This window comes from Oryctolagus cuniculus, chromosome 8 (assembly GCF_964237555.1).
Source record: "Oryctolagus cuniculus chromosome 8, mOryCun1.1, whole genome shotgun sequence".
Classification (NCBI taxonomy): domain Eukaryota; kingdom Metazoa; phylum Chordata; class Mammalia; order Lagomorpha; family Leporidae; genus Oryctolagus; species Oryctolagus cuniculus.
In genome coordinates this window covers 46,455,173-46,469,208 of record NC_091439.1, presented here as the reverse complement: position 1 = coordinate 46,469,208, position 14,036 = coordinate 46,455,173, and the positions used below count along the sequence as shown (strand labels likewise).

The 14,036-nt window shown below is 40.9% G+C and overlaps 1 protein-coding gene across 2 annotated transcripts in view; it reads right to left on the bottom strand.

Moving 5' to 3' along the window:
- SEC24D (SEC24 homolog D, COPII coat complex component) overlaps positions 1-14,036 on the bottom strand; it is a 144,354-nt gene that overhangs the window by 6,261 nt on the left and 124,057 nt on the right. For both annotated transcript variants that reach the window (XM_051819806.2, XM_051819805.2), the window contains exons 19-21: positions 13,793-13,911; positions 3,326-3,505; positions 124-315 (exon numbers count right to left, since the gene is read on the bottom strand). In XM_051819806.2, coding sequence (XP_051675766.1) covers positions 124-315; positions 3,326-3,505; positions 13,793-13,911 — 491 coding nt within the window. The remainder of the gene's footprint in view (positions 1-123; positions 316-3,325; positions 3,506-13,792; positions 13,912-14,036) is intronic.

The window sequence follows — 14,036 nt, the reverse complement described above, 5'->3', positions numbered from 1 at the left end:
CTCTCATTCTTACATAGAACTGTTGACTCTGCTGTTTTTCCCTTGTCAAATATGGCTGCATATAAAGAATATTTCAGAATTTATATTTGGCATATCACCACAAACCAACACAAAAATACTTACCGTGTCTGCGTTGATGTGTGCAAAAGATGGCACATTAAATATTCCCTGGATCAGTTCTGGTGGGCTACTTACTCCCAGCCATAAGAACATGTTGAGACCATTAGCCAGGAGGAAGATTCCTTCTTCTGAAAGACGGGACTCAGAGCAACGAACAGCAGCAGGCAGCTCTGTGCTCTTCACATCTAATGTATGCTGTGCAGGCAAAGACAACAGGATTAGACACTACTTTCCTCCCCTTTCTTTCCACTCCCTCTCTTCCCCCCTGAAGCACACCCCACAACACACCTCTCTCTGTCTTTTGTGTTCCTTTCTCTTCCCTCAATCCCCCACCCCATTCATTCCAATGCATATTAATGAGTGTCTACAGTGTGCCAGACATTATTCTAGTCAATAGACAATTATCTTTGCCTTGCAAAGCTAACGACTTTTGGAGAAGAGGAGACAATGTAAGTAAAATATATAGAACTGCAGATGGTATCAAGAGCTATGACTAGAAGTAGGAAAATGGAATAGAATGTATCAGGGGTAAGGATGTGATATTACAGTTCTAACTGTACCAGGAAGGTTTACTAGGTCACTTTGGAGTAAACTTGAGGTGAGGGAAGGAGCTCTCTGGGGAAGAGCGTTCCATATGGAAGGAAAAGCTAACGCAAAGGTCCTGAGGCAAAGGCCTATCTGAAACATCTCAGGACTGGTGACCAGTGTGGCTGGAGTAGAATGGGTAAAGGAGAGTAACAGAACATTAGGACAGAAGGGAGGCATAGGTAGAACCCACAACACTCAGAATAGGAAGATGAGAGACATGAGCTGACAGTTACCTTCACAGCATCACCTTCACTTCTGTGCTGAAAACAGACAGGAGGAGATGTGGTGGTGGAAGCAGGGAGCCTCCTTAGGAAGTTACTGCCACAGTTCATAGGAGAAATGATCATGTTTGGAGCTGGGTGGGACAGATGAGGGCATGAGAAGTTGTCAGACTCTGCAGAGCTGCGACATGCACTGACAGGTGAGTCGTGGGAGGTGAGAAAAGGAAAGCTGTCAGGGTGACTACAAGACTTTGAGCAATGCGAACAGGCAGGAGGGAGCAGTGATGAATGAAGATGGAGAAGACTTCAGGAGAAGTAGGCGTCAGAGGGTGGACAAAGGGCTCAGTTTAAGATGCCCATGACACATCCTAGCAGAGATGGTGCAGGCTATGGGGGCATCTGGAGTTCAGTGCTGAAGTGTGGCTAGAGACATGAATGTGAGAAGCAAGAGTGCATAAATGGCATTTCAGAGCATGAGAACAGATAAGACTTTCAAGTGACCAAGTATGGACAGAAAGGAGAAACCTCCCCATCACTCCCAACAGGGAGAATGGGATGAATAAGTGAAGGGAGCAGCATGACAGGACACCAAGTAAAAGAATCAAAAGAAGACTTTCAAGAAGGAGTTATCAACTCTATCAGACACTCTGGGCAGGTGCTCATGGGATTTAGCAACAGGCTGGCCACTGGTGACCTTGGCTAAAGAATTTCAGCAGAGTAGTGAGATGCCCTTGCCTTTGTAGTTCTGGTTTCTTTGGTTTCACTGGATGATTACTGATCATCCAATTTTATCTGAAAATAAATCATTAATAATAATTTACAGCTAACCTTCTTACTGACTGAAGTAGTAACTTTTTTTTAAAGATTTATTTATTTATTTGAAAGGCAGAGTTACACAGAGGGGAGAGACAGAGAGAGAGAGAGGTCTTCCATCCGCTGGTTCACTCCCCAATTGGTCGCAACGGCTGGCACTGTGCCGATCCGAAGCCAGGAGCTTCTTCTGGGTCTCCTATGTGGGTGCAGGGGCCCAAGGACTTAGGCCATCTACTATTTTCCCAGGCCATAGCAGAGAGCTGGATCAGAAATGGAACAGCCAGGTCTCGAATCAGCATCCATGTGGGATGCCGGCGCTTCAGGCCAGGGCGCTAACCCGCTGCACCACAGCGTTGGCCCCAATTAGTAACTTTTAATTCCTGACCCCACTGAGTGCTGATTACACTGTTACTAAGAGCCTGAGGGTGAGTTTGAATTTGGGAATTAAAAATCAGCTATCAGCCTGCTCCTCTCCTCTCCCTCCACTAGAACCCATTAAGTCTCAGCACAAAGGAGGCTAATTGCAGGATCAGGAGCTTTCAAGACATTAAGGACAGACTTAAAAAAAAACAAAGAGGCCGGTGTTTTGGCGTAATTGGTAAAGCCATCGCCTGTAATACCAGCATTGTATATGGGTGTTGGTTCAAGTCCTGGCTGGCTGCTTTACTTCCCATGCAGCTCCCTGCTAAAGAGCCTGAGAAAGCAGTGGAGAATGGCCCAAGTCTTTGGGCTCCTGTACCTATGGTGGGAGCTCTGGAAGAGGCTCCTGGCTTCAGCCTGACCCAGCCCTGGCCATTGAAGCCACTTGTGGAGTAAACCACCAGATGGAAGATACCCCTATCTACTATTTCTCTCTCTTTCTCTAACTTTGCCTTTCAAATACATAAATAAATGTTAAAAAAAAATAGCAGAACACTTTGTCATAGAAATTCTCTAAGGGCTAAAGCAGGGGAGTGTAGGGGTCTTCAAATATGTGCTCACTTGTAAACCCCCAACTGCATTTGGCAATGCTAATCACAGCCATTCTGATTACATGCGATGAATCCTAGCCATTTATATATATATAAACAGACTTGTGGGGCTTGGGTTGTGTATTCTCTGCTTCTCTGTCACTCTGTCATTTAAATAAATAAATAAATAAAATCTTTACCGAAACAATAGACTTGTGTGCACATCAGATCTCATACACCCATCTATAAGTTGTCTTTATTCCGAGTACAAAGTAGATTTCTTTAACAACTAAAGCTTAGCTTGCTCCAACTGGCTGCCTGACTTCTCAGTAAACCTATTCAACTGGAGATTACCAATTTGGGAATGAGGAAAGCGAAGCAGTTACCTAAACAATTCAGTGAAGCAGGAAGCCCTCAACCTCCTCCCACCTCCAAACACACACCACCATGGCACCATGCTGAGCACACGCTGATGCACAAATAAAACTCTCTCAAAAGAACCTGTGTGCTAAATTGCATGCAACATTTTGGAAACTTTTGTGACCTTGAGTTTCTTAAGAAACTCATATGTTAAAGTATACAGTGCAATTCCCTCCAGGCTCCTGTGGAAGTGCACCCCCGCAGCAGGCTTACTATGGGCAGGAGTTGCGGGTAGAAGAAAAGCTGGGAGTCCGCCACACCCATTGTCATGACCAGCTGTCTCTGGTACGCCCGCTCATCTGTGGAGATCTCTGGTCTGCTGAGCAGCACACAGTTTTTTAATAAACAGTTCATGTACACTGGAAATACTTTCATGGAATCTGGTAGAATAAGCTGAAAAAGAAAGATTTGTTTCATATGCTTGACCTTTACTGAGAAAGAAAGAACTGAGTTTTATCCATAAAATAGAAACATATTTATTCTTAAGGTTGTTGTAAGGATCACTGGTAGCCCATGCAAAGCACTGTAGCACAGTAACTGGCACACAGTAGGTATTTGGAGAAAAAGTTATCTTTTTTTTTTTTTTTTAACTAGGGGTATAGCAGCCTGGCATGGTGGTTTTCAGCACAGTCACTACTAGATGTAATTCCAGCCATGCCTCTTACAAGGTGTGTGACCCTTGGCAAATTGCTGACTCTCTCTTCCTTCGTTTTCTCATCTGAAAACAGAATAACAGTACATCCACTGCATGATGATTAGCTTATAAGGTTTAAATGATTAATTTATAAAGCAATTACAATAGTGCCTAGCACCTAGTATCATATATATATATGTTTATTAAATAAGTGACCTCTTAATCTGCATTTCCAATGTTGACCTCCTGAGTTCAAGAACAGCATTCCCACTGCCCACAAGATATCTTTTCCTTTAACTCTTCATGGATTTAAAATTCACATGGTTGCTCATAAACTCATCAAACACACTGAATGCCACTGTGTCACAGGTTCCCTGCACAGTATCAGGATGTAAGGAGGAATATGCAACCATCTATATGATATAATGCTTGAAGTCCATTGGAGACAGCAGACATAAGTAGATCAAATATAAAAAGAGGACTGTAATACTAGAGACATGGACTGCAAAAAAAAAAATGTTTCATACATTCAGATGGAAGTGTCATTACTGAATGAAAACGTGTAAAATCAAATTCTTACAATTTCACAAACATGTTTTTCTCACGTATCCTATTCATTGAAGAATTACTAGACAAATTCTAGTTTCAACCTTTACCTGCAATTACTGAATGAATCCTTGTACTTCTACCTTTATAATCCACCTGTATCCTCCTCACCAACTCTCACTTTGGCTCACATATCTGCATTCTACTGCCTCAAAGTACATATCACTATCAACTGTCAAGAGATAACACAATGTGGCTGGCACCGCGGCTCACTAGGCTAATCCTCTGCCTGTGGCACCGGCACCCCAGGTTCTAGTCCTGGTTGGGGCGGCGGATTCTGTCCCAGTTGCCCCTCTTCCAGGCCAGCTCTTTGCTGTGGCCCGGGAGTGCAGTGGAGGATGGCCCAGGTCCTTGGGCCCTGCACTCGCATGGGAGACCAGGAGGAAGCACCTAGCTCCTGGCTTCGGATCAGCGCAGCGTGCCAGCCGCACACTGGCGGTAGCGGCCACTTGGGGGGTGAACCAACGGAAAAAGGAAGACCTTTCTCTCTGTCTGTCTCTCTCTTTCACTGTCTAACTCTGCCTGTCAAAAAGAAAAAAAAAGAAAAAAGAGATAACACAATGCATGCAGCAAGTCTAGAAACATAAACTGAAGGTTTAAAAATGATTAACAATGGCCTATGTGGAGTAACCTCCAATTTAATTTTATAAAAGGATAGCTAATAATTCAGTTTGACTGACTCGACTGTCAGTTCCTTCCAAATATCCAAAAGAAAAATTTATACATAGGAGATAACAATTTGCACAGAGATATCTGAAGTATGTGCCCTATAAAGTCGCCATTTCTTTTTGCTTTTCTATCTTAATATATACTAATCAGAGTCTACACTAAAAAAAATTTCCCTTAGGGCTCATTGGGAAATTATTCCTCAAGTTAAATCTCTTTATACCACAGATCTCTTCTCACGAGACATGTAAGAAACAGGTAAGAAACATGTAGGACACAACTTTCCTACTGTCTCAGGCAAACATTTTGCAGAAGGACTCTGCTTTGCAGTTTTGTTTCCCTTCTCAACTTCTAATCTCTTCTCAAAGAACCAAAGACAGTTAAATGCATATTTTCTCCTAAGAGCAGAACATTCTCTGCTCCTTGTAATGATTTCCCTTGCATAAAAATTTTCCTCTGACAACACTTGGTACTGCATTACTTTCCCAGTCAAGGAAAACTAACATCAAATGTGCAGTAACCAGATTCATGATCAAATTCCAGAGCCATGGGACTCAATGCTATTTTTGGGCTAGCAACCAGTTAGGCATTTTATATGTTATTATAGATTAAAAATAACCTTAGATTCCCACTTAGAAGCATGTATGTATTTTTACTATTATCTTGAAATTTCACTCATTTCTAATTAATCTGGTCATATTAAGACACTTCAGGAATCTGTCATCCTAAATGCCACAAATAGGTAAGTTCACCAACAAAGACACCACAAGGACAAAAAGTTTGCTTAGATGAGAGTGGACTACAGAGAGCAGAAGGAAGAAAACAGAACACGTAAACTGATGATGATGAACAACAACAATGGAGTTAAAGAATGAAACAAAACAAGAGGATAGTCTTATTCAATGATTTTGGGGTGGGGAAGAAAACATGACAAGAAATTACAAATATAAAATCTTCCCCCTGCTTTCATAATCACATCTATAAATAAGTATTTTTAAAACTGTATGTTTATTATTTAAAAATCAGAGAGACAGACAAGGAGAGATGGAAAAACCTCCCATCCTCTGGTTCACTCCCAAAATGCCTAAGACAATCGGGGCTTAGCCAGGCTGAAGCCAGGAGCGAGGAACTCAGTCCAGATGTGGCATGGATAGTGGGAAAACAATTACTAGAGTCATGGGGCCAGCACTGTGGTGCTGCAGGTTAAAGCCTTGGCCTGAAGTGCCAGCATCCCATATGGGCACCAGTTCTAGTCCTAGTTGCTTCTCTTCCAATCCAGCTCTCTGCTATGGCCTTGGGAAAGCAGTAGAAGATGGCCCAAGTGCTTGGGCCCCTGCACCCACACGGGAGGCCCAGAAGAAGCTCCTGGCCCCTGGCTTCGGATCGGTGCAGCTCCATCCGTTGTGGCTATCTGGGGAGTGAATCATCGGATGGAAGACCTCTCTGTCTCTACTTCATTCTGCAACTCTGGCTTTCAAATAAATAAAATAAATCTTAAAAGAAATTACTACCCAGGTGCTTGGGCCCTGCACCCCATGGGAGACCAGGAAAAGCACCTGGCTCCTGGCTCCTGCCATCGGATCAGCGCGGTGCGCCGGCCGCAGCGCGCCGGCTGCGGCGGCCATTGGAGGGTGAACCAACGGCAAAAGGAAGACCTTTCTCTCTGTCTCTCTCTCTCACTGTCCACTCTGCCTGTCAAAAAATAAATAAATAAATAAATAAATAAAAAAGAAATTACTAGAGTCATCACCACTGCCTCTCAGAGGGAGCATCAGCAATTAACTGGAGGTAGAAGTAGAGCCAGAGCTCAAATCCAGGCACTCTGATATGGGATGTGAGTATCCTAAGTGGTGGTCTTACTGCTTTCACCAAATGCTGCTCCAAATAACTAATTATTCTTTGTGGGTGAAAGGTGCAAGTAATGAGGCTAGTTTGATTGGATTTGGACTTGGGTTTTGAAACGACAGACAAGGTAATAAATCAAAAAAGAACCATCGTTACTTTGCAGTTAATGTCATCTGGTCAGCCATTTTAGGACACTGTACTCCCACATGATGTAATATATTTAGGTTCAAGTCAGTGAGCCACTAGATTTAATTAAAAAGTGATCCTGCTTACTACACCTACACATTTGCTTTCAGATTATTTCCAGTTATACGTCTTAATCCACGATCAGAGCAGGTACCTTCTTGGATTTTTTACTAAGTGCCTGCTCTTGCCTCAGCCTTATCTTGGCCCTGGCAATTCAGTACAAACAGTTCTGCTGAACTCAGCTTCATATCATCAAGTGTATGCTCTTTCATTTTCAGCTTGGTCACACCAGGAGAACTTGTACTCTACAGGAAATGGTGGAATTCCCTTAGGAATTTGTCCATAGTTACTATTCTCACAAGGGAACTGTGGGAGGGCACCAAGTTTCCAGTTAATTATCTGAAGAGAACCTGAAGTTCAGCTAATCTACAACTAGGGGCCTTCAAAAACTTTGCTGAAAATATAATTCAAAGATAAGGTGAAATTTCCATGAACTTTTGAAGCCTCTTGTGTATCCAGTTCATAGTATATATTAATATATTACTGTTACTAATAGTTTTATAGTCTCTACATTTTTTAAACAACATGATAGATAATCACAAGACATCTAAGTTATATCTTTTTTTTAGTTAGTTATATCATTTTTAAAACATATCATATTGAAGGCTACATTTGAAATGTACTAATGGAAAAAGGAGTCTCATTATAAGAACAAGAATAGTATCTATCAGCTTATTCAGAGATAATCTGGCATCACAGTGTTTTTAAATCCATAAATAACTGTGTTACCAGATGATCTAATAGTACAGAAAATGCACTTAGCTATCAATGCAAAGGAAACTGACATTTTTTTCCCTTAAATAGGCAACAGAATCATTTTTAACTTAAGGCCTTTGAATTCAGTTGTTTTAACACCAGCAAATAAACTTCCAGAGAAGACACTAACTGTACTGTACCTGTTCTGCTTCAACTAATCATTCTGAAGTGTGAGACACTCCAGACAGAATCATGTTTCCAGAGCTCTAAGACAAACAGTACAACTGGAGTGGGAAATGCTCGTGACTGGACTGCAGCCAGGCTGGATTCCAGGTGCACCTGGTGAGCTCTGCCATTCCTTGAGCAAGCATGCTATGAAACTACTGATATCTGAGTTAAGTGGTAAGTTTTCTGTACCACAAAAGGGACTGAATACTCATATTGATTGAAGAGTTGTTTATATGATCATTAATACAAAAGCTTCCAAAAAAAAAAAAAAAAAAACAGATGACTAATTTAATCACTTAGGATAACACACAAAGGAACTTTTCTAAACAGCCTAATAAATACATTTGTTTTGTTTTCTCTCTTTACCCATATTCTGAATTTGGACTCAAAATTTTAACTGCAGCATCCTTTCTTCTGAAGGCTCACTTTTGGGAGTTGCAGAAGTTCTTTTAGCAGTCACTTTTGACTGTTCCTCACTGTCTTCTTTTTTCATCAAAATTCTATACTAAGATATTCAAAACAACACTATGAAAAACACCTTCTAAATTAAGCTGGCATAGGGATCATGTGAATTGGAGAATAAATGCAAAAATAAATGTGCACTTAAGGTTTTACTTTTTGTATTATAGGAGGCTCTAAATGAAGTATATTTAAAGAATCTTCTAACTTTTCAAATGACTAGATAGCCAGAAACAATTCTTCTAAAATTCATAATATCTATTAATAACTTTAATGTTTATACTTATAAATTATATTTGCACTTATAAAATATTATTACTGCCATCAGCTCATGGAGGCTTTGCTAACATGTATTTAAGCATATATATTTCACAACAACATATTCATCTCTATATAAAAAAGGTAATTCTGTTGATACAATATTTTAAGTTTTTTAAAAGATTTTATTTATTTATTTGAGAAGTAGAGTAACAGACAGTGAGAGGGAGAGACAGAGAGAAAGGTCTTCCTTCCATTGGATCACTCTCCAAATGGCTGCATCAGCCAGAACTACGCTGGTCCGAAGCCAGGAGCCAGGTGCTTCTTCCTGGTTTCCCTCGTGGGTGCAGAGGCCCAAGGACTTGGACCATCTTCTACTGCTTTCCCAGACCATAGCAGAGAGCTGGCTTGGAAGTGGAGCAGCCGGGACTAGAACCGGCACACATATGGGATGCTGGTACTGCAGGCGGAGGATTAACCTACCACTCCATGGCACCAGCAACATTTCAAATTCTTAAATATTTATTTAATTGCTTATTATTTGAAACATGAAGGAGAGACAGAGAGAGAATATGAGAACCAGAGAAGAGTGAAACAGACAGATCTTCCATTTGCTGCATTATTATCCAAATGCCCACAACAGCAAGCATGGGGCAAGCTGAAACCAGGAGCCCACTACTACTCAATCCAGATGGCAGGGACTCAAGTATTCAAATCAACTGTTGACTCTTGGGGTGCACAGGCTGGAATCAGGGAGCTCGACTAGAAGTGTAGAGCCAGGATTTCAACTAGGCAACCCAATATGAGATGCAGATATCACAAGCAGCATGTTTACTGCTTTGCCAAACATCCATCCCATGATACCTATTACAGATAATATCATTTTGTTTATAAATAAATATCTACCAAATATATACGCACATTTTTTTGGTTAAAAACCTTATAGAGCCATGCTTTTTAGTGTTGGTTATAAAAATAACATGGCCTCTCAAAACTGCATTCTCAATTTCTTGGCTGTATGGTTTACTATACATCATTTAAATGCATGCGAAATCCTAAGCCTTAAGCAGTTTATATGTTATAGGAATGAGTAGTTGTTTCTTTTTTTTTTATCTTTGTCCAAGCTTCATTTCTGAGAAATTTTTCTTCTTTTTACTTTTTTTCAATTTAAGTTAAACAAATTTCATGTATTTCATATATACAGATTTAGGAACATACTGATACTTCCCTTCCTCCCGCCCACAGTCCAACTCTTCTTCCTCCCCCTTCTCCCATTCCCACTCTTAATTTTTACAGAGATCTACTTTCAGTTTACTTAATGATCATAAGGTTAACCCTACACTAAGTAAAAGTTCAACAAATAGTATGAAGGAAAAGAAAAACTGTTCCTCAATAGAAGAGACAAGAACTGTAAACAATCATTGAATCTCAAAATGTTAATTTCATGCCAATTCATTATATTTTAGGCACTCTATTAATTATCCCTGGGTCAGGGAAAACATATATCAGTCTTTTCACGAATGAAATATTTCACTAAGTATAATGGTTTCCAGTTGCATCCATTTTGTTGCAAACAATAGGATTTCATTTTTTTTTTTACAGCTGAATAGTACTCCAAAGTGTGTGTGTGTGTGTGTGTGTGTGTGTGTGTATCATAATTCCTTTATCTAGTTTTCCTTTGATGGACATCTGGGTTGATTCATATCTTAGCTAATGTGAATTGAGTTGCAATGAACATGGGGTATAGATAACTCTTTCATAGGCTGACTTCCTTTGGTTTGGTAGATGTATGTTCAGATTTCTGAGGTACTGCCATACTGTATTCCATAGTGGCTGTACCAGTTTACATTCCCACCAAGAGTGGATTAGAGTCCCTTTTTCCCCACATCCTCACCAGCATTTTTTGTTTGTTGATTTCTGTATGTTAGCCACTCTAACTGGGTGAGGTAAAACCTCATTGTGGTTTTGATTTGCACTCCCTTGATGGCTAGTCATCCTGAGCATTTTTTCAAATGTCTATTGGCCATTTGAATTTCCTCTTGAAAAACTCCTATTCAGGTCCTTTACCCATTTCTCAACTGGATTGTTTGTTTTGTTGTTGTTAAATTTCTTGAGTTCTTTATAGAGTCCAGATATTAACCCTTTATCAGTTGCACAGTTTGCAAATATTTTTTCCCATTTTGTTGGTTGCCTATGCACTTTGCTGAGTGTTTCTTTTGCAGTGTAGAAGCTTCTTAGCTTGACATAACCCCGTTTGTCAATTTTGGCTTTGATTGCCTGTGCTTCTGTCAAAAAGGAAGTCTTTGCCTATGCCAATGTCTTACAGAGTTTCTCCAATGTTCTGTAGTAATTTGATGGTATCCGGTTATAGAATTAGGTCTTTGATCCACTGTAAGTGGATTTTTGTATAAGATGTAAAGTAGGGGTCTAGTTTCATACTTCTGCATGTGGAGATCCAGTTCTCCCAGCACCACTTGTTGAAGAGACTGTCCTTGCTCCAGGGATTGATTTCAGCTCCTTTGTCAAAACTGCTTTTGGTCATATATGGACATTTTGATGATATTAATTCTCCCAATCCATGAACATGAAAGATTTTTCCATTTTTCTGTGTCTTCTATTTCCTTCTTTAACTTTCGTCATAGAGATCTTTCACCTCCTTGGTTAAATTGATTTCAAGGTGTTGAAAATTTTTGTTTCTATTGTGAATGGACTAATCTTATAAATTCTTTGTCAGGCATGGCATTGTCTGGGTATACAAAGGCTATTGATTTTTTGCACAGATTTTAAATCCTGCAACTTTACAAAACCCATATCTTATGAGTTCCAATAGTCTCTTAGCGGAATCTTCTGGTTCCCCTATATATAGAAGGATATCATCTGCAAATACATGTACATTTTTTAAAGATTTATTTATTTATTTCAAAGACAGAGATACAGAGAGGCAGAAGCAGAGAAGTCCTCCACCCACTGGTTCAGTCCCCAAATGGCCTGCCTCAATGGCCAGAGATGAGCTGATCCAAAGTGAGGAGCTACTTCCAGATCTCCAATGTGGCTGTAGTGGCCCAAGGACTTGGGCCATCTTCCACTGCTTTCCCAAGCTATAGCAGGGAGCGGGATCAAAGTGGAGCAGCTGGGACTTGAACCGACACCCATATGGGATGCTGGCCCTGCAGGAGGTGGCTTTACCCACTAAGCCATAGCACTGGCCCCACACATAAACATTTATTATCAAAATATGCCCAGAACTTATGTTGGGTCATCTGATAATATCCCACACTGTTTTTAATTTTTCTAATTTTTTTTGGTCTGAAAAAATTTCCAAAGATTTGTCTTCCAGCTTAGATGTTCTTTCTTCTGCCTCACCAAGTCTGTTGTTAAGGTTTTATATCACATTTTTTATTTGATCTATTGCATTCTTCACTTCTAATATTTCATTTTTATTTCTCTTTAAAAATCTCAATTTCATGGGAAAAATTTTCATTCAAGTCATGTATAGATTTATTTTGTAGCTTTGCTTCTGATTTCTTTGGAGTAATCCTATGATTAATCTTTTGAATTTTATTTCCGGCATTTCATCAGTCTCTTCATCTTCACATTCTAATACTGAAATATTGTTGAGTTTCTTTGGTGGGGGGGAGGGGTCATGATGTCTTTCTTATTCTTGTTTACAGAACTTCTGAGTTTACTTTTAGGCATTTGTGGAGATATTTGCTGTTTTTTTTTTTTTTTTCCTCTGATGGCTTTTATCTTTGAACTATGCCGCTGTGGCTTAGTAGAATGTTTGCACTTTCAGTGACTACCAAGAGGTGTGTGCTGGGTGTGGCCAGGGAGCTCTGGTCAGTGCTCCAGGGTGGCACAAGCATCCAGAGTAACATCCAAGTTGGACATGGGAAATGGTCAACTCTGTGTGATCACAACCTCACCTCCTCTCCTCTAAGGTGATCTATGTTCAGGTTTTAGCCCCAAATGGATCCAACACTCATCCATACCACTGCATGAATTGCACAATGATCTATGCAATCCTTATTCTAAGTATGAATCCCACTGCAATGACCCATCCCAGGCAACCAGGAAGCTCTGAGCATGTAGAGCCAAACAAAGTGATTGTCCAAAGACCCAGTTATACATTGCATCCTCTTGTGCAGCCACCAAGTTCCCATAGTCTCAGCACATTAGGCTCCCACAGTCACTGGGTACAGAGGTTCCACTCTGCCCACCAGCCTCTACAGTGCACAGAGAGGCAGATGGTCCTTGAGCCAGTAGTCTGTAGGTGTTCTGCCTAGGCAGCTTGAACCCTGGAGCCTGTAATATGTTAGGAGGCTAGGGGTGCCTCTCAGTCCTGTGTGGGTGCCCAGCCCTGTGTATCCTCCCAGTCAGGCTTAAAGTCATTGAGGACCATGGATTTTTTTCCCCATTAGAATCTCTGGATCACACGTGTACAGAAGAGACACTGGACGAATGTTGCCCTTTCCCCTTCACTGCCAGCAATACTGCCAAGAAGATGGCCTCTTATATCAGTCAGTTGTGCACATACACAAGGGCTTCTGCAGCTGCCATCACAACCCAAAATGGCATCCAACCTCTCAGCCAGGTGCCAGCAGTTATTGTGGGGAGGATGGGGTAAGAGCAATGTGCCCCTTTGACTTCCACTGGGTCCATGGGTACTCACTAGCCCCTAGGGCTCCAGGCCAGACTGATGCTATACTCTCCCTCTGCCTATATCACCACGGGCTGCCACCATTTGGTTTCACCTCCATCTCCAAGCTGCTGCCTGCTCCAGATCTCAGCTTCTCAGTGTTTTGTGTTCATACTGTGCATCCACACCTTGCATACAGGTCCACAGCACTGCTCTTCCTTTCGTAGAATTCCCACTGTGGTTTCTCTCTAATTCTCCCTTCAGAGTACACTTCCTACACTATTTTTTTTTAACCATTTATTCCTAGCCTATAGCACGGTATGTTGTGCCCTATGCTGCCATCTTGGAATCTTCTTTCAGCAGTTGTTTCTAACACTTTAACATCTAACTACAATAGGTGTCTTACCTGGCTTGCCGCAGATGGACTTGCACAATTCTTTCGGTAACATGCCAACATGTGGGCAGTTTGATTTACTAGAATTTCCCGAATGACCTTCAAAGGCTGGTGCAGAACTGCTTTAAATGCTGCATGTACAAAACAATGAAAAAGACATCAAAGTCTTACCTCAGAAACAGATATCCTCAAATAATAATATGAGAAAGAAAGAAAGAAAGAAAGAAAGAAAGAAAGAAAGAAAGAAAGAAAGACA